The sequence below is a fragment of the Marmota flaviventris genome, chromosome 8 (genome assembly GCF_047511675.1).
Source record: "Marmota flaviventris isolate mMarFla1 chromosome 8, mMarFla1.hap1, whole genome shotgun sequence".
Lineage (NCBI taxonomy): Eukaryota > Metazoa > Chordata > Mammalia > Rodentia > Sciuridae > Marmota > Marmota flaviventris.
Window position 1 is genome coordinate 84,234,176 of NC_092505.1, and position 18,713 is coordinate 84,252,888.

Below are 18,713 nucleotides of genomic sequence, written 5' to 3' on the forward strand. Positions count from 1 at the left end.
CAGATGGAATGTCAGATAAAGAATTCAGGATATACATGCTTCAGATGATCTGGAGTATCAAGGAAGACATTAAACAGCAAAATCAGACAATGAAAGATCACTTCGACAACGAATTACGCAAACAAATCCAGGAAGCAAAGGATCAACTATACAGGGAGATAGAGGTTATAAAAAACAAACAATCAGAAATCCTAGAAATGCAGGAAGCAATAAACCAACTTAAAAACTCAATGGAGAATACTACCAGCAGAGTAGAACACTTAGAAGATAGAACATCAGACAATGAAGACAAAGTATTTCAACTGGAAAAGAACATAGACAGCTCAGCAAGATTGTTAAGAAACCATGAGCAGAACATCCAAGAAATATGGGATAACATTAAGAGACCAAACTTAAGAGTCATTGGGATACAGGAAGGTACAGAGCTCCAAACCAAAGGAATGAGCAGTCTATTCAATGAAATAATACAAGAAAACTTCCCAGACTTGAAGAATGAGACAGAATCCCAAATCCTAGAAGCCTACAGGACGCCGAATGTGCAAAATCATAAGAGATCCACACCTAGACACATTATAATGAAGATGCCCAACATACAGAATAAGGAGAGAATTTTAAAAGCTACAAGAGAAAGGAAGCAGATTACATTTAGGGGTAAGCCAATCAGGATAACAGCTGATCTTTCAACACAGACTCTGAAAGCTAGAAGATCCTGGAATAACATATTTCAAACACTGAAAGAAAATGGGTTCCAACCAAGAATTGTGTATCCAGCGAAATTAAGCTTCAGGATGGAGGATGAAATTAAAACCTTCCACGATAAACAAAAGTTTAAAGAATTCGCAGCTAGAAAACCATCTCTTCAAAACATCCTCACCAAAGCATTACAGGAAGAGGAAATGGAAAATAACAATGAAAACCAACAGTGGGAGGTAGGACAGTAAAGGGGGGGGGGAATAATCAAAGAGGAAAACAAACCATGTTTAGTAACAGAAATAAACAAATATGGCTGGAAGAACAACCCATATCTCAATAATAACCCTAAATGTTAATGGCTTAAACTCACCAATTAAGAGACACAGGCTAGTAGAATGGATCACAAAACAAGACCCAACAATATGCTGCCTACAGGAGACGCATTTGATAGGAAAAGACATACATAGGCTGAAGGTGAAAGGTTGGGAAAAATCATATCACTCATATGGACTTCGGAAACAAGCAGGAGTGTCCATACTCATATCAAATAAAATAGATTTCAAGCCAAAGTTAATCAAAAGAGATAAAGAGGGACACTACATACTGCTTAAGGGAACCATACACCAACAAGACATAACAATCATAAATATTTATGCCCCAAACAATGGTGCAGCTATGTTCGTCAAACAAACTCTTCTCAAGTTCAAGAGTCTAATAGACCACCATACAATAATCATGGGAGACTTCAACACACCTCTCTCGCCACTGGACAGATCTTCCAAACAAAAGTTGAATAAGGAAACTATAGAACTCAATAACACTATTAATAACCTAGACCTAACTGACATATATAGAGTATACCACCCAACATCAAGCAGTTACACTTTTTTCTCAGCAGCACATGGATCCTTCTCAAAAATAGATCATATATTATGTCACAGGGCAACTCTTAGACAATATAAAGGAGTAGAGATAATACCATGCATCTTATCTGATCATAATGGAATGAAACTGAAAATCAAAGATAAAAGAAGGAAGGAAAAAGCATACATCACTTGGAGAATGAACAATAGGTTACTGAATGATCAATGGGTTATAGAAGACATCAAGAAGGAAATTAAAAAATTCTTAGAGATAAATGAAAACACAGACACAACATATCGGAATCTATGGGACACATTGAAAGCAGTTCTAAGAGGAAAATTCATTGCTTGGAGTTCATTCCTTAAAAAAAGAAAAAAACAACAAATAAATGATCTCATACTTCATCTCAAAATCCTTGAAAAAGAAGAGCAAAACAACAGCAAAAGAAGTAGAAGGCAAAAAATAATTAAAATCAGAGCTGAAATTAATGAAATCAAAACAAAAGAAACAATTGAAAAAATTGACAAAACTAAAAGTTGGTTCTTTGAAAAAATAAACAAAATCAACAGACCCTTAGCGATGCTAGCGAAGAGAAGAAGAGAGAGAACTCAAATTACTAGCATACGGGATGAAAAAGGCAATATCACAACAGACACTTCAGAAATACAGAAGATAATCAAAAACTATTTTGAATCCTTATACTCCAATAAATTAGAAGATAGTGAAGGCATAGATAAATTTATTAAGTCATATGATCTGCCCAGATTGAGTCAGGAGGATATAGAAAACCTAAACAGAGACAATCCTCTGTTCCCTTGGTGTCTGGAACCCGCCATTTTTTCAATCTTTTTGTAGCTTCTGTCCTGGATCCAGAGCCCAGGTGTCTGTGCTATGCAGAATCTGAAAAAAAACCACAGGGAGAATGCTGAGAACCTTGAGAGCCAGGAGATGGTCACTTGGAACAAGTCTCTATGGGTTGCTTCTCTCACATCCTTGAGGCATCAGCTGGGATTTCTCGAGTGTGGCCAGAGGATCCATTGGTTTTGTATGTGACGTCTTACTCAGAAGGCTGGCAAGTTGTCACTGGCTGGGAGGCAATATGGATTAAACTGGTGTGCACCTGCTCTGAAGAACTGGAAACATAAGAAATTTCTGAAACATCCTTTCTCTTTTCTGCAACTGGTGTAGGAGTAAGACCTTCATGATTTCAGCAGAAACCCTTGGAGACTTCAGAGATTCCTAATTTTTGTAGATAGACTGTTTTGTGGGGAGGTCAGGATATGATGTGACAACCCATGATATCCATAATCTCTCCAAATGAATGTTTGGGAATGCTTGGCTATTGTTATTGTAACATTATCATCTGATTCTGCTGTGGTAAAGCACACTGCATACTGGTGACCAGGTAGTAACATCAATCTATTTCAACTCATTTGACACATTGAAAAATGAGAGCTAATTTTGAACAGTCTAGCAATGATCCTTTGCATGGAACATATCCATGCTGAGAATATTTTCACTGTGTACTGAAAAATGTACTACTCTTGAACATGCAACAAATGTTCTACAAGATGATTATCATTTAATGTAATCTCTGTACGTAACTAGAAGGGACCCAAAAAAATTTTAAATGGGAACACTGAGACTCTCTTCCTAATAGGAGGATGCCATAGAGTAACCAGACAAATATAGGCAAAACTATCAGACTTGTTTGTATGTTGTCTTCAGACAATACAGAATGACCATTTAATTTGGCAGGAATCAGTCTGAGATGAGTGACTCAGGTGAAGGAACTATAATTTATCTTTTAACTTCAATCACTCAGTGTATTTTTGACAGTACTCTGTTGGTAAATATCTCTCTTAGTCTTTTCACAAAAAGGAACCTGAGTGAATCTGTCAGAACTGAGTTGTCAGGGCTAATTACCATGGATAGATTCAGTAAACACATCTGCAGTAACTGGAGCGCAAGAGTTCAGTTGACCACCAAGTCCTCAGGTCTAATGCACCCTTTTACAATGCTGTGGCATGACAGATGGATTTACAAATTCCTTTATTCTCCATTCTACCCCCATAGGCTCCCAAACACACCTGTTCATATGTTAGAAGAAATACATTCTTTCTGTTGCTAACAAAGTTTCCCTTAGGAATGTTTAGGGAAAGAAGGAAAAACACACACACACACACACACACACACACACACCCCACACACACACGACATGTGCCAAGGTCTCTTTCTTCTAACAGACAAATCTTACCCTCAACCACATTTTCCTATAATTACGTCTTCACTTTATTGACTAATTTCTTCAAAGCAAAGGCAGATAGCTGATGCCACTTCTACACCTGATGTCACCATGACTTTGTTGAAGTTATTTTTGTTAATGTCCTTGTACATGATGAATCTAATGGATACTAGTAAGTCCTTTGAATTTTTGCTCTCTTGCATGATTTGACAATGCTATTCATTCACTCTGTTAAAAAAAAAAAAAAAACAGAACAAAAAAACAGGTGGAGCTCTTTTTCTAATCTTGACTTAGGATGCAAACTCTGAACTGAGTTTCCAGTTACCTTCTCTTGGATATGGCTTCTTCCTGTCATGTGAGGCCTTTCTTTCTGGCACAGCATCATGAGTGTTGTGTTTTCCCAGGGTTCCATGTTGATTCCTCCCTTATTCTCATGCTATAAATGACTTAATCAAAAAGTTGACATTGTTCCAAGTCCCACAGATGTGATCTCCTTGCCCAGCCAGCAGTTTTGTTTTGACTCACTATGTTTCTCTTGCTATGTCTAATATGTAGGTGTTTGGAGCATAAGTGATCACTGTATACTCAATGTATAGCTTGTTGATTCTACAAGTCTTATTATGCACACACAGTCATAGATACACTCTTTTACTAATTTGATTTAAGAAGAGTTAGTTGTTGTTGTTTTTTTTTTTTTTTGACATTTGCCTCCCCAATAATCCCACATGCCATTCAGTGCAGGGTTTCCAATGCCTAGCATAAATCTCCAGTACAGTGTTGGACACATAGTATGTTCTCAATAAATGTGTGTTGAATGAAACCGAAAGGGATATGTAGCAAGATTTAAGAAGACACTAAGCCACTTTAAAGGATAGCAATGGTGGTGGCTTGAGGTGTTGTGTGAACTGGTGGGAGAGGCATGAGGGCTGGGATTAAGGCTGCATAAACATGAAGAAAATTCTTAACCCGAGTCTCACTTTCTTCATCCACAATAGGATGGGGTTGGCTAACACGACCCCTGTTATCTCACTGAATAGTGAGTGCTTCCTTATGCTCTAGGCTGGGGCCTCATTTCAGGCTATCCTTGGGATGGTTGCAGCATGGCATTATGAATTCTGTATTAGACATATGCCCATGTATTTTCTTCTGCGATACCTCAGTTGAAGGGATACCACTGAGATGAGCTTGTCAGAAGCTGATATTTCCCTCTTGATGAAATGTTTTCATTACTTCACTCTCTAACTGAGTGGCCCCAGAAGAGTTTGGGTGTTTGTTTTGCACAAACTGCACAGATGCAGAGGCACATGTAGGAAGCTATATCTGTCTGCCTTCCCATGGAGCAGTTGAGTAAAAAGTAAATGATGTGTCTAAATGGCAAACCAATTCTTTCTATATATAGGAACTTAATTACTCCTCTTTTCATAATACATGGGAGAAAAGGAGTGTCTCTTGGATTGAAATCCAAACTAGGGTTTCAAATTAGACAAGTATTTCCTAATTTAGCCAACTTTAAATATAGCCACAACTTATTTTTTCTAGTAAAATGCTTGAAATCAAAATTAAGAGAATATTTGCATATACAACTATATGACAATATGGGGTATTTTTAAGCAGTATCTTGAATGAGCAACATGAATTAGATAACACTTATATGGTGGTGTGCCATGAGATGATAGTGCAGGTGCTGCCTTTAATTTTTTATTTTAGGATTGAACAATTTAATGGACCCTGTTTTGGATATTCACCCTGCTAATCTTAGCTTACTTATAGCTTTGACTTTAAATAGTACATGATTCTTAACTCATCAGTCAATGTGAGAATTAACCACTCAACAGACATGTAAAGAAAGGAGCAAGACAGAATTTGCTGTGATTAGCAGTACAATAGAGCAAAACTAAAGCATGTATCTTCTGCATTTCTTGCCCTTATCCCTTCCATAATGCTTTTACCTGGAATAAAACATCAAAGCCAAACCAAAAAAAAAAAAAAAAAAGAAAACCTAAACAGACCAATATCAATTGAGGAAATAGAAGAAACCATAAAAACACTACCAACTAAGAAAAGCCCAGGTCCGGATGGGTTTACAGCAGAATTTTACAAAACCATTAAAGAAGAACTAATACCAATACTTTTCAAGCTACTTCAGGAAATGGAAAAGGAGGGAGAACTTCCAAATTCATTCTATGAGGCCAACATCACCCTGATACCTAAACCAGACAAAGACACTTCAAAGAAAGAAAACTACAGACCAATATCTCTAATGAACCTAGATGCAAAAATCCTCAATAAAATTCTGGCGAATCGGATACAAAAACATATCAAAAAAATTGTACACCATGATCAAGTAGGATTCATCCCTGGGATGCAAGGCTGGTTCAATATACGGAAATCAATAAATGTTATTCACCACATCAATAGACTTAAAAATAAGAACCATATGATCATCTTGATAGATGCGGAAAAAGCATTCGACAAAGTACAGCATCCCTTTATGTTCAAAACTCTAGAAAAACTAGGGATAACAGGAACATACCTCAATATTGTAAAAGCAATCTATGCTAAGCCTCAGGCTAGCATCATTCTGAATGGAGAAAAACTGAAGGCATTCCCTCTAAAATCTGGAACAAGACAGGGATGCCCTCTCTCTCCACTTCTGTTCAACATAGTTCTCGAAACACTGGCCAGAGCAATTAGACAGACGAAAGAAATTAAAGGCATCAAAATAGGAAAAGAAGAACTTAAATTATCACTATTTGCAGATGATATGATTCTATACCTAGCAGACCCAAAAGGCTCTACAAAGAAACTATTAGAGCTAATAAATGAATTCAGCAAAGTGGCAGGATATAAAATCAACACGCATAAATCAAAGGCATTCCTGTATATCAGCAACAAATCCTCTGAAATGGAAATGAGGACAACCACTCCATTCAAAATATCTTCAAAAAAAATAAAATACTTGGGAATCAACCTAACAAAAGAGGTGAAAGACTTATACAATGAAAACTACAGAACCCTAAAGAGAGAAATAGAAGAAGATCTTAGAAGATGGAAAAATATACCCTGTTCATGGATAGGCAGAACTAACATCATCAAAATGGCGATATTACCAAAAGTTCTCTATAGGTTTAATGCAATGCCAATCAAAATCCCAACGGCATTTCTTGTAGAAATAGAAAAAGCAATCATGAAATTCATATGGAAAAATAAAAGACCCAGAATAGCAAAAACAATGCTAAGCAGGAAGTGTGAATCAGGCGGTATAGCGATACCAGACTTCAAACTATACTACAGAGCAATAGTAACAAAAACAGCATGGTACTGGTACCAAAACAGGCGGGTGGACCAATGGTACAGAATAGAGGACACAGAAACCAATCCACAAAACTACAACTATCTTATATTTGATAAAGGGGCTAAAAGCATGCAATGGAGGAAGGATAGCATCTTCAACAAATGGTGCTGGGAAAACTGGAAATCCATATGCAACAAAATGAAACTGAATCCCTTTCTCTCGCCATGCACAAAAGTGAATTCAAAATGGATCAAGGAGCTTGATATCAAATCAGAGACGCGCCGTCTGATAGAAGAAAAAGTTGGCTACGATCTACATTCGGTGGGGTCGGGCTCCAAATTCCTCAATAGGACACCCATAGCACAAAAGTTAATAACTAGAATCAACAAATGGGACTTACTCAAACTAAAAAGTTTTTTCTCAGCAAAAGAAACAATAAGAGAGGTAAATAGGGAGCCTACACCCTGGGAACAAATCTTTACTCCTCACACTTCAGATAGAGCCCTAATATCCAGAGTATACAAAGAACTCAAAAAATTAGACAATAAGAGAACAAACAACCCAATCAAAAAATGGGCCAAGGACCTGAACAGACACTTCTCAGAGGAGGACATACAATCAATCAACAAGTACATGAAAAAATGCTCAACATCTCTAGCTGTCAGAGAAATGCAAATCAAAACCACCCTAAGATACCATCTCACTCCAGTAAGATTGGCAGCCATTAGGAAGTCAAACAACAACAAGTGCTGGCGAGGATGTGGGGAAAAGGGTACTCTTGTACATTGCTGGTGGGACTGCAGATTGGTGCAGCCAATTTGGAAAGCAGTATGGAGATTTCTTGGAAAGCTGGGAATGGAGCCACCATTTGACCCAGCTATTCCCCTTCTTGGTCTATTCCCTAAAGACCTAAAAAGAGCATGCTACAGGGACACTGCTACATCGATGTTCATAGCAGCACAGTTCACAATAGCAAGACTGTGGAACCAACCTAGATGCCCTTCAATAGACGAATGGATAAAAAAAATGTGGCATTTATACACAATGGAGTATTACTCTGCATTAAAAAATGACAAAATCATAGAATTTGCAGGGAAATGGATGGCATTAGAGCAGATTATGCTAAGTGAAGCTAGCCAATCCCTAAAAAACAAATGCCAAATGTCTTCTTTGATATAAGGAGAGTAACTAAGAACAGAGTAGGGACGAAGAGCAGGAGAAGAAGATTAACATTTAACAGGGATGAGAGGTGGGAGGGAAAGGGAGAGAGAAGGGAAATTGCATGGTAATGGAAGGAGACCCTCAGGGTTATACAGTGGAGGAGGTAGAGAGAGAGGAGGGGAGGGGAGGGGAGAGGTGGGGAGGGGGGTGGGTGGAGGATGGGAAAGGCAGCGGAGCACAACAGACACTAGTATGGCAATTTGTAAATCAATGGATGTGTAACTGATGTGATTCTGCAATCTGTGTGTGGGGTGAAGGTGGGAGTTCATAACCCACTTGAATCAAAGTGTGGAATATGATATGTCAAGAAATTTGTAATGTTTTGAACAACCCACAATAAAAAATTAAAAAAAAAAAAAAAAAAAAGGCACATAGCTGTCCAGCTAAGGGTAGAGAACTAGAACTTGACCTCTGGACTTCCAGTTCCTGTTGGTGATATCTGTACATCCTTCCTCAGAAGATTTCAAGGCAATCAGGTTTCTTCACAGTCCACCACAGGAGTTCTGTGGCAAGGTCACCAATTTGTGTTTTGTGTGTGTGTGTTTTTTAATGTGGATTTTGGTAGATTCTTTTTTTATTTATTCTTTTTAGTTATATATGACAATACAGTTTATTTTGTTTTATTTTATTTTGGGGAGTGGGTACCAGGATTTAACTCAGGAGCACTGAACCAACTGAGCCACATCCCTGGCCCTATTTTGTATATGTATTTAGAGACACAGTCTCAATGAGTTGCTTAGTGCCTCACCTTTGCTGAGGCTGGTTTTGAACTTGTGATCTTCCTGCCTTAGCCTCTGGAGCTACTGGGATTAAAGGAGTGTGACACCATAAAAAAAAAAAAAAAGACCAATCCACCTGGACAATTTGGACAGTAGATGTCAGCGAGCTTCCTTCATGGCACCCTAGAGCCTAAACCATGGGCTCCTAATACAGAAATCTTGGTAGCAGAACTGGAGGTTGTGCATGGGCCCTGCAGTGTGGGCTCCCTGTCATCAGCACTGCTCTGGGATGTGAGGACCATCTGGCTACAATGTGGGTCCCTGGTTCCCATGGGTACATGGTTCACCAGGATTGATCAGGCTGATCTTGCTTGCCAGGTGGGTGTCTCCTTACTCCTTCACCACTCCACATGTGTCCCTTATATATTCAGTTGACAAAGATGACCTGCTCTCATAGAGGAGAGATGTTCTTTAGTCAGAGTTACAGGGGTAACGGTGCTTCCCTGCTAGAACATATAATTTGTAGGATAATAAAATAGTCAAACTTCCAAGACTCTGACTCCAGACTCATCCAAATGAGGGTCTGTATAAGCAAGGCTGCTTTTCTTTATTAAAAAAAAAAGTCCTAACTAGCTGCCAGCCTGTTGAATGTCCAACCTGCTAGAGAGATCCATGCTGAGCCCTCAGTATGGTACTATTAAGAGAAGTCGATTTCTTCAGCCCCCACCAGGCTCAGGGGCACAGTGTGTAATATTGCTTTCATCAAGGGATTAAACATGGACATATGACCACTGAAATATGGTCCCACCACCCCATTCAGAAGTGATTGGCCTGATAGAGGAGTGGAACAGCCTTTTAAAGGCAAGGCAGAGCTGCAATTTTGGACATGGCACTGTGGATAGGGAGTGCCATCCTTCCGGATGCAGTATGTGCCTTGAACTGGTGGCTACATTATAGGGCTTAGTCCCAGTAGGTAGAATATATGAATCCAAGAGCAAAGATATCATGCTTGCTCATTATCACTCCTAGTGACCCACATGAGGGATTTGTTCCCACTTATCCCTGCAATTTTAGCCTCAATGAGTCTAGAGGTCTTGGATCCTAAGGGAACACTTCCACTAGGGAACATGGTAAAAGTCCTACTTAGCTTAAAGCTACATCTGCCACCTGCTGCTGCAGTTGGTCATTAGTTTGGATTTTGCCTTCAATTCATCACCTTCCTCCTACTCATGCTAGACACCCTGACCCCTGATGCCCATCAGGCACTTCTACTGATGGCATCCAGTCCGAGACTCATCCCTGGCTATAGTTCTTTTGCTCACCAATGCAGTGACAGTGGGCATGGGAGCACTGAGAGATGTCCCAATGATCACCTCTCTGCCTCTCCCAGACAGCAGTCTTACTCCTCCCCATGGTCAGGATCAATCCTCCCTCTGGTGTGACAGCTACTTTCTTTGCCTGCCAGCCTACTGGCATGAGGACAAAGTGATAGGGCTCTCATGCTACTAGGGGAAGAGTCTGGGTGGGGCAAGGAAGAAAGGTGGAATTCACCTAAGGACTGACGCAGTTCAGTAGTGGGACAGTCACAGAACAAGCGGGTGTGCTATTTCTGATGCCAGTAGTTGAACAGCCTCTTTTTGGCCCCTGACTATACAAATTAAGGAGTTAAATGAAAATTTGAACTCTGAATTCACTGTTGTCCTGGATTTGCAGAGCCCTGGCCATATGAAAAATCATAAACTGAGAATAAGCTTTTTGCCTCATAGGCAACCGAGGAAGAGCCTCTGGACAGACCCCAGAGAGCTACAGGCCCCTCCTCAGGCTTCTCTTTAGGCACCCCCCCACACCCCCGTCAGATCCCCAGGGTTTCGAAGGTGGCAAATGGGTTATCTAGTATAGTACATAGGGGTTGTTTCTTTGCTAACTTTTGTGACATTTCCTTTTTTGGCCTAAATAAATTATTTGCTTTCATCATTATTATTATGATTCAAAATTATTTCATGCCCTCTTGTAAATTGATGAATAAAGTAAGTTCTAGCAAACAGTTCTTTTTTTTTTTTTATTGATACAATACCACACTTTATTTATTTATTTATTTATTTTAATTTTTTATTGTTGGCTGTTCAAAACATTACAAAAGTACATACAAGAGGAAGTGAGGGGAAGGGGAAAAATAATACAAGGGGGACAAACGAATGTCAGTAGAGGGGGCAGAGAGAGAAGAGGGGAGGGGAGGGGAGGGGAGGGGTGATAGTAGAGGATAGGAAAGGCAGCAGAATACAACAGACACTAGTATGGCAATATGTAAATCAATGGATGTGTAACTGATGTGATTCTGCAATCTGTATATGGGGTAAAAATGGGAGCTCATAACCCACTTGAAGCAAACAGTTCTTTCTAGTGAGATTGTGGGTTATTTTGGATATATATAACCAGCTAGCTTGATTTTTTTTTTCTGGTTACAAAAAGGAATACACATTCAGGCTATCAAAAACAGGAAATACAGAAAAGTACAGATGAAGATTCAAACTGGATATAACCACTATATAAATCTTCCCAACTTTGTGTCCATAAAAATGCGTGCTTTTACTGATGTGATTCTGCAATCTGTATATGGGGTAAAAATGGGAGCTCATAACCCACTTGAATCAAAGTGTGAAATATGATATATCAAGAACTATGTAATGTTTTGAACAACCAACAATAAAAAATTAAAATATATATATATATATATATATATATATATATATATATATATATATATAAAAGTTAATAGCAGAAAGATCAGTAGAGGAGAGGAAATAAAACGGGGAGGGAGGAGAAGAGAAGGGAATCACTGAGGACTGAATTAGAGCAAATTATATTCTGTGCCTCTATAATCACTTCAGAATGAACCCTACTATCATGTAAAACAAATATGAACCAGTAAAAAGTGAAAAAATGTTCTGTCTAGGATACTGTTTATATAATCTGATGGGAAGGGGGTGGGAGTCCACACAATTATCTTAAGAGGGCTGTGCAATCAGAGATACTTAAAAAATTGCCTCTAAGTCATATATATGCCTTGTATGCTACTATTTTTAATATAAAAATATAATACTGAATTAACAATTAAATCAGCTCATTTAGAAATAAAAAAATGCGTGCTTTTTAAAAAATGGAACCATACTAATGTTTGCATGGCTTTATATTTTAGTCTTATTGAAAAATTCCCATTGAATCTGATGAAATGGGCAAGGCTTAGACTAGACCCAATGAGACATGTCAGCTTGTCCTTCACCCTTACCCCCACCATTGGGCTTCTTCCAACACTGAATATCCAAGGAAGCTGGTTTCTGAGCTAGGAAGTGATTTCCTAGCTGGGACATTTCTTTGATCTCAGCTTAAAACAGCTCTAAAAGTCTAAGACTGCCAACTCAGACTGCCCTACAAACTGAAAAGAACGTTGACAATAGAAAATACACTTGGGGGGAAAAATGTGCCTTGAGACCATGAGGAATCTGAAAGCAATTAACTGAATGCTTAGGAATGATTTGCTTCCTCTTAGCCAAAGACCATTAGCAAATAAAATAGATGCTTGAGCTGTAGACTAGTCTGGATTGATTGATTGACCTACATTTACACTTTGGGCTGCCAAACAAAAGATCCTAATCCAGCCTAGTACCCTGGGAAACATTCTGGCACTCTCTTCTCTGTGAGCTCTGGAAAGTGAGTAGTATGATCAGGCAGAAGGTGACTCATGAGTTAAACCCTAGAAAACAGAAACCTTGGTTAGCAGCACAGCATAATCCTGAGGTTTTACAGACCCAGGCTCAAGACCATCTCCATCTTTTTGAATAAATTGTTTAGCCTCTTTGGGCTTAAGTTCTTTTTATTGTTTATTTTACAAAAAGTAGACACACATTAAATGAGATTAAGCGATTAAATGAGATGAAGCTTTTAGGCTGTGCCCAGTTTTCTGTTAGTATATGATCATTAGCACCTACTTACTGTACATCCAGGGAAGGGAATGGAAGGTCAGAGGCTCAGGCACTGCCTTAGGGCAGCTCCCCACCGCTCCCAGACCCCCAGGTGAAAATAATGTGCTTTCGTTCATGTGATAGAGATGATGCTTTAAAAGTTGTGCCTAATTGTAAGGAATAGAGAAAAAATCTAGTTTGGAAGAGAATAGAATAGAATTTACTCATTTAATATCTTCACGGTATTAGTTGCCGCTGAACTAGCAGGATCTATATTGGTCCGTTAGTGCCATCCAGTGGACAGCAAGGGAAAGGCCATGATTTTGCCTTGGAAGTCTATAATTTACCAAAAATGTGTTTTCTGATGAGGATAACTTAATCTCACTAATAGGTTCTCTTGTTCATAAATTTCATTCAATTTTCTTAAGCAAAATCAAAACCTTGGAATTCTAAACACTAAATGCTAAAACTAGATTCATTCAGGGTTTATATGATGTGAGCTATGAAGATCATCCACTAGTGGAAAAGACACTACTCCCCAGTCCTTATCAGCATGAATTTTCATGGGCCACCTTTTCTACTCTTGTTGTCCTTCCCCACCCACACTCTTTAGATGTATTCTGCTACATGAACTGGGAGGGCCTTGGAGGCTTGGGGAACACTGGCCCAACACAGTGCAGGACCTCAGCTAGGACTAGTCACTGTATGCATTTTCCAAGAAGGAACATATCACTTAAATTTTTGCTGTAATCAAATTGAATATTTGTCAAGAGTCAGTGTGTTGGTTTGGTTCTTCAGAATGTGTGTGTGTGTGGAATAAAATCATGGCATTTGCAGGTAAATGGATGGAGTTGGAGAATATAATGCTAAGTGAAGTTAGCCAATCCCCAAAAACCAAATGCCGAATGTTTTCTCTGATATAAGGAGGCTGGTTCATAGTGGGGTTGGGAGGAGAAGCATGGGAGGAATAGATGAACTCTAGATAGGGCAAAGGGATGGAAGGATAAGACAGGGGGCATGGGGGTAAAAAAGATAGTGGAATGAGATAGATATCATTACCTAAGTACATGTATGAAGACACAAATGGTGTGAATATACTTTATATACAACCAGAGATATGAAAAATTTTGCTATATATGTGTAATATGAATCATAATGTATTCTGCTGTCATATATAACAAATAATAATTTTAAAATTTTAAAACAAAACTGTGTGTATGTGCTGTTTCTTTTTAAAGCTGTTTATTACCCTATAATCTGTTTCCTCTCCTGAGTGTTTCTGAGAATGAGACAATGTCAAACAAATTGTCCCCAAATTTGAGTAACAGTAGAATACTTGGAATGCCCAGAGCTGCTCCAGAGAAGCTTTATTCAGTATTATTGTAATTATTATTAGCACTAATTATAACAAGTGTTACTTTTTTAATTCATGTGATTACCAGGTATTTTACTTCATTAACATGTTAGCTAATCCTCGTACCAAGACTGCATAATAGACATTATTATTCCTTTTTTAAAGATTAAAAAAAAAACAGATTTAACTTGCCCAAGGTCACACAGTTTGTGAGTGGAAAAATCAGAATTGCATTCAGGTCTGGCTGGTTCCAAAGTCCGGGCAGTGGGCCTCTCATGTGTTCACCCACACACATGCCTTTGATTGGCCAGACCCCCGAATCTGAGATTCTGGACCCTCAATGCTACCAGCTCCTTACTGCTGACCCCATGACCCAACTCCAGGAGAGGATTAAATATGCAAGTGATTTAAGCTAGAACAAAAGGCAGCTCAGGAACTGGAAAGACCTGGATGAAGGAGGAACATCATCTAGGAGCCAGGACCCACAACTCCTGACCCCACTTTGGGCCTTGAGAAGTCCCCACAGGTCAATTACCACAATTGGTTGCCTGTGAGCCACACCTTCCTCCCCAGGACTTTGCCCCCAGGACCTTCTCCAAGGTTTGCAGGTTCTAAGAATTCCAGGTTTCTTCCAGGAGCCACCAGGATAGAGCGTGAATAGGGCATTGTCTCTGCTGCCCAGAGCCCAGGGCCACAGATGAGGACACCCAGAGCAGCTGCAGTTTGGGACTCGCCCTGGAAAGGCTCTGGTGACTCTCACCCACTCCCACAGCACTTCTCCTGCTTTGCCTCTAGAGCAGAACTGAGCACACAGAAATGGAGTAGGATGCAATAGATGAGGCCATCACACCAAGGGTGAATATTGTCCAGGAAGCTGTTGTTTTACTTTTGTAAATGATTTGATACATGATTGTTACATGGCCCTGCAGGAGAATGAGGGCAGTTGATCACCTCACCTCAGGTGCCACCTGCCTGCAGAGTGGCTGGAACTCACCAGGCCTCTCAGTTCCCATCCTGCCCACCTGGGCTGTGGGGGTTCCAGGCTCAGCCAGGCCTCTGAGCCAGGCCAGGGTCACCATCCAAACCTTCCAGCAGAGGGCTCTGTGGTCCCTGGAAGCCCCTGCAACCTCTGAGGCACTGGACCCTGGAGGCTCAGCCCTTCAGGTTCCCGCAGGGGGTGATGGAGGACACAGCTCCCTCTCCCTCCATCCCTCCAAGACTCCCTTGCAGACCTCTCAGGAAGACAGTCACTCCCCTGCCCTCGCTCTTTGCTCCTGGCATAAGGAGACTCAGGGATAGACGACCACCCTAAAGAGGAGTCATGCGAGTCCCTACAGAGTTGTCTCTGGATATTGGAGGTGGGGCCCATCCCTGAGCCAGTCCCTGACTCACTCCCCATATGTGTGCTGGTTGTGTTCAGCTATGTAATAAATTTCCTGAACCTTAATAGCTTGAAACAAACACTTATTATCTCGGTTTCTGAGTTACAACTCAGCTAGGAAGTTTTAACCTAGGTCTCTCATGAGGGCCACAGAAGCTGTAGGCCTAGGGCTGCAGTTCCTGATGCTCCCCATAATTATTTCACCCCAAGGTGCCATTTACCCTGCAGTGTGTCTGGAATCTGTCTTTAGGTTCTTGGGTTGCCTCCCAGCACTTTTGAGATGAGGCTTCACAAAACCCCCTGAGACTCTTCTTTAGGGTAGTCATTCAACCCTGGAGTCCCCTTATGCCAGAAGTGCAATGAGGATGAGGAAATAACATTTTGCTGAAAGATGGTACAATGCCTTATGATAGAAGTTAGAGATGGGGTGGAAGTGTCCCTGAGACAGGCACTGCCTGCTACATCCTGCTATTGGCAGAGGGATCATCCTCCTCCCTCAAAGGGGCTCAAATCCTACCCTTTCCCTCCCCAAGGCTGCTCCAGCAGGGAGTTTGTCTCCACGGAAACCTTTGAAGGTGGTGAAGGTGGCGGAGATATGGACAAGGAGAGCAGTGTGCTGAGTGTAATTATTTCCTTCTTGCATCTTTTCTAATCTCCCTCATTTCTATTCATGGGCTGCTCCTGCCCCTTCTCCCTCTCCTCTATTCCCTCTCTTCCTCATTTTTCATAATTGTCCCATCAAGACCAGGTCTAATCAGGAAGCCTAGATCACTGGACCTTCAAAGTGTCTCTGCACCCTCCCAGCCCTGCATGTCCCCACATCACTGTCTCTGGCAATGTGCTGGTTTGGAGTCAGGAGGGACTGCAGCTGGGCACCCCAAAGGCACAGGTGGGAGATCTGGGGTGGGAGAGGTTCAGTGGGCCTTGCCGGGGCGGAGCACTGCCCCCACTGCTGACTCTGAGGTGTGTCCCTGTTCCCATCCTTCCAGCTCTCAGGACTTTTCCAGTCTGAGGACAGTTGTGAAACCTGTTCCCCTAAAACGGTTTCCCTGGAGAAAGGAGAAAACACCGAGGGAGGAACAGAAGAACGTGATGAGAAGAAAGCGTGAGTGTGAAAGTGGGAAGAAAGTTAAGCCGATCTGTTGCCAGGGCTTCTCTGACTTTCTTCTTGGCATTTCAGGGCACCGAGCAGCACCGAGGGGAGCGCTGGGGTGTCCCCTGGCCTGCCCTCTCCTGCGGGGGAGACGACGGATGTCCAGGCGCAGGCAGTGCGGGCGATCGCAGCAAGCCCGAGACTCTCCTCCACGGAGAACTGACCCTCGTCGCAGGCTCCCTTCGCTCCGCGGCCGCCAGTGCCATCTGCATCCCGGGGAGGGGCTGTCGTGATGCGGACAAACGCCGCGCGCTCCTTCAGCAGAAAGCAGCCTGCGGGCCTCGGCTCCCCGGGTCTGCAGCCGGGGGAGGGGAGCCCAAGGCGGAGCGCCCCAAGGGTCCCAGCTCGGGGGCCCGGGAACTGTGTGTGGCTGCACGCGCCTCCACGGGCGCGGGGAGCCCACAGCTTACGCCGCCAGGACTCACCAAGGGCTGCTCAATTTTTGGCGATTTTGACCTTTGGGGCAATAAGTCTTTGCTGTGGGGGCTGTTCTGTGGGCTGTGGGATGTTTAGCAGCATCCTGGGCCTCTAGAAGCTACAGGTCAGTAACACGCCCCTACACCCTCCCATCCCCAAATTGGGACAATCAAAGATTCCTTCAGATATTGCAAGATTTCTCGGGAATGGGAGTGGAATTAGAGCCTTGGAGTCTGAGCGCGAGCGCAGGCCGGGATGAGCACCTGGAAGCTGCTGCGCCTCCCCATCCCCCAAGAGAACTTCCGTGTGTGTGTGTGTGTGTGTGTGTGTGTGTGTGTGTGTGTGTGTGTGTTTATGTGTGTTCATTCCAAGGTTGTTCAGTTTCAAAGAGGGTTGGTTCCAAGTTTACTTCTGAAGTATTTACGACAGATGTATTAGTTTTTTAATACATGTTATTCATTTTCAATTATTTTTTAGTCTCATTAGTAACATTTCACTCATTTTTAGCTTTTTAATTACTTAATTTTATACTTGTAGTTGCCTGTGAATAATCATTTATTTTACTTTCAAGATTTTTTTAATTATTCATTTTCAGTTATGTTTTATTTTTATTAATAGTTATTTTGTTTTGAGTTGTAGGTTTTAAATTAATTAGCTTACAATTATCTATTTTCATTGCCTGTATTTACAGTGTTTAGTATCTGAGTTGCTTTCTACTTTTAGTTATTGGAATTTTGAATTATTTATTTTCACAGTCAATTGACTAACTGAAACTCATTGAGAGCTTTTGAATTACTGTAGTCATTTATTTTCAGAGTGCAATGCTCTTAGTCACTGTAGGACTTTTTCTGAGTTATTTAGTTTTCCAGGGTTTCTTCAGTTATTTTTTTGTGAGCTGTTTATTTTTACATTCACTTATTTTTATTTATTGTGTGAGTTATTTCATTTTTAAAATTTTATTTTCAAAATTATTTAAATTTTAAACATATTAAATTTTTTCAAAGTTTTTAATATATTTAGTTTTTAAATTATTTCCAGAGCAACTTATTCTCAGTCATTTTTTTTTTCAGTTATGCCTTCACCACTTAAATTTTTGTCTTTTTTCTTTCTTAATTCATTCAGATTTATTTTCCAAGTTATTTAGGTTTAGAATTTAGTGTATCAGTTCAATTAAGAAATGTTATATTAGTTATTTTAACAGAGAAAATATAATATAAAGAATTGTTAACCAGCTGTTGGAGATTCAAAATATAAGAAGAAATGATACTGAGATATCATGGAAACTGAGAGCTGAGAGAACAAAGGTCAGAGGTTGGAATTATCAAAATCCAGGAGTGTAGAGGTAACCCCATGGCTAGGGCTTGTCCCCTGAGGAGCAGTTGCTGCTCAAGATACAGATGGCCCAGGAACTT

General features: G+C 40.7%; 1 protein-coding gene across 4 annotated transcripts in view; it reads left to right on the plus strand.

Annotated features, from left to right (window-relative positions):
* Nucleotides 1–17,245, plus strand: part of Mcf2l2 (MCF.2 cell line derived transforming sequence-like 2) — a 279,778-nt gene extending 262,533 nt beyond the window's left edge. The window contains exons 29-31 of one of the 4 annotated variants that reach the window (XM_027942238.3): nucleotides 16,265–16,353; nucleotides 16,721–16,836; nucleotides 16,912–17,113. In XM_027942238.3, the coding sequence (XP_027798039.2) occupies nucleotides 16,265–16,353; nucleotides 16,721–16,836; nucleotides 16,912–17,047 (341 nt within the window). In that variant the 3' untranslated portion in view covers nucleotides 17,048–17,113. Of the gene's footprint in view, nucleotides 1–16,264; nucleotides 16,354–16,720 lie in introns of all 4 variants that reach the window. The other 3 variants (XM_071615436.1, XM_071615435.1, XM_071615437.1) reach the window with 3 other exon arrangements.
* Nucleotides 17,246–18,713: the final 1,468 nt, after the last annotated feature.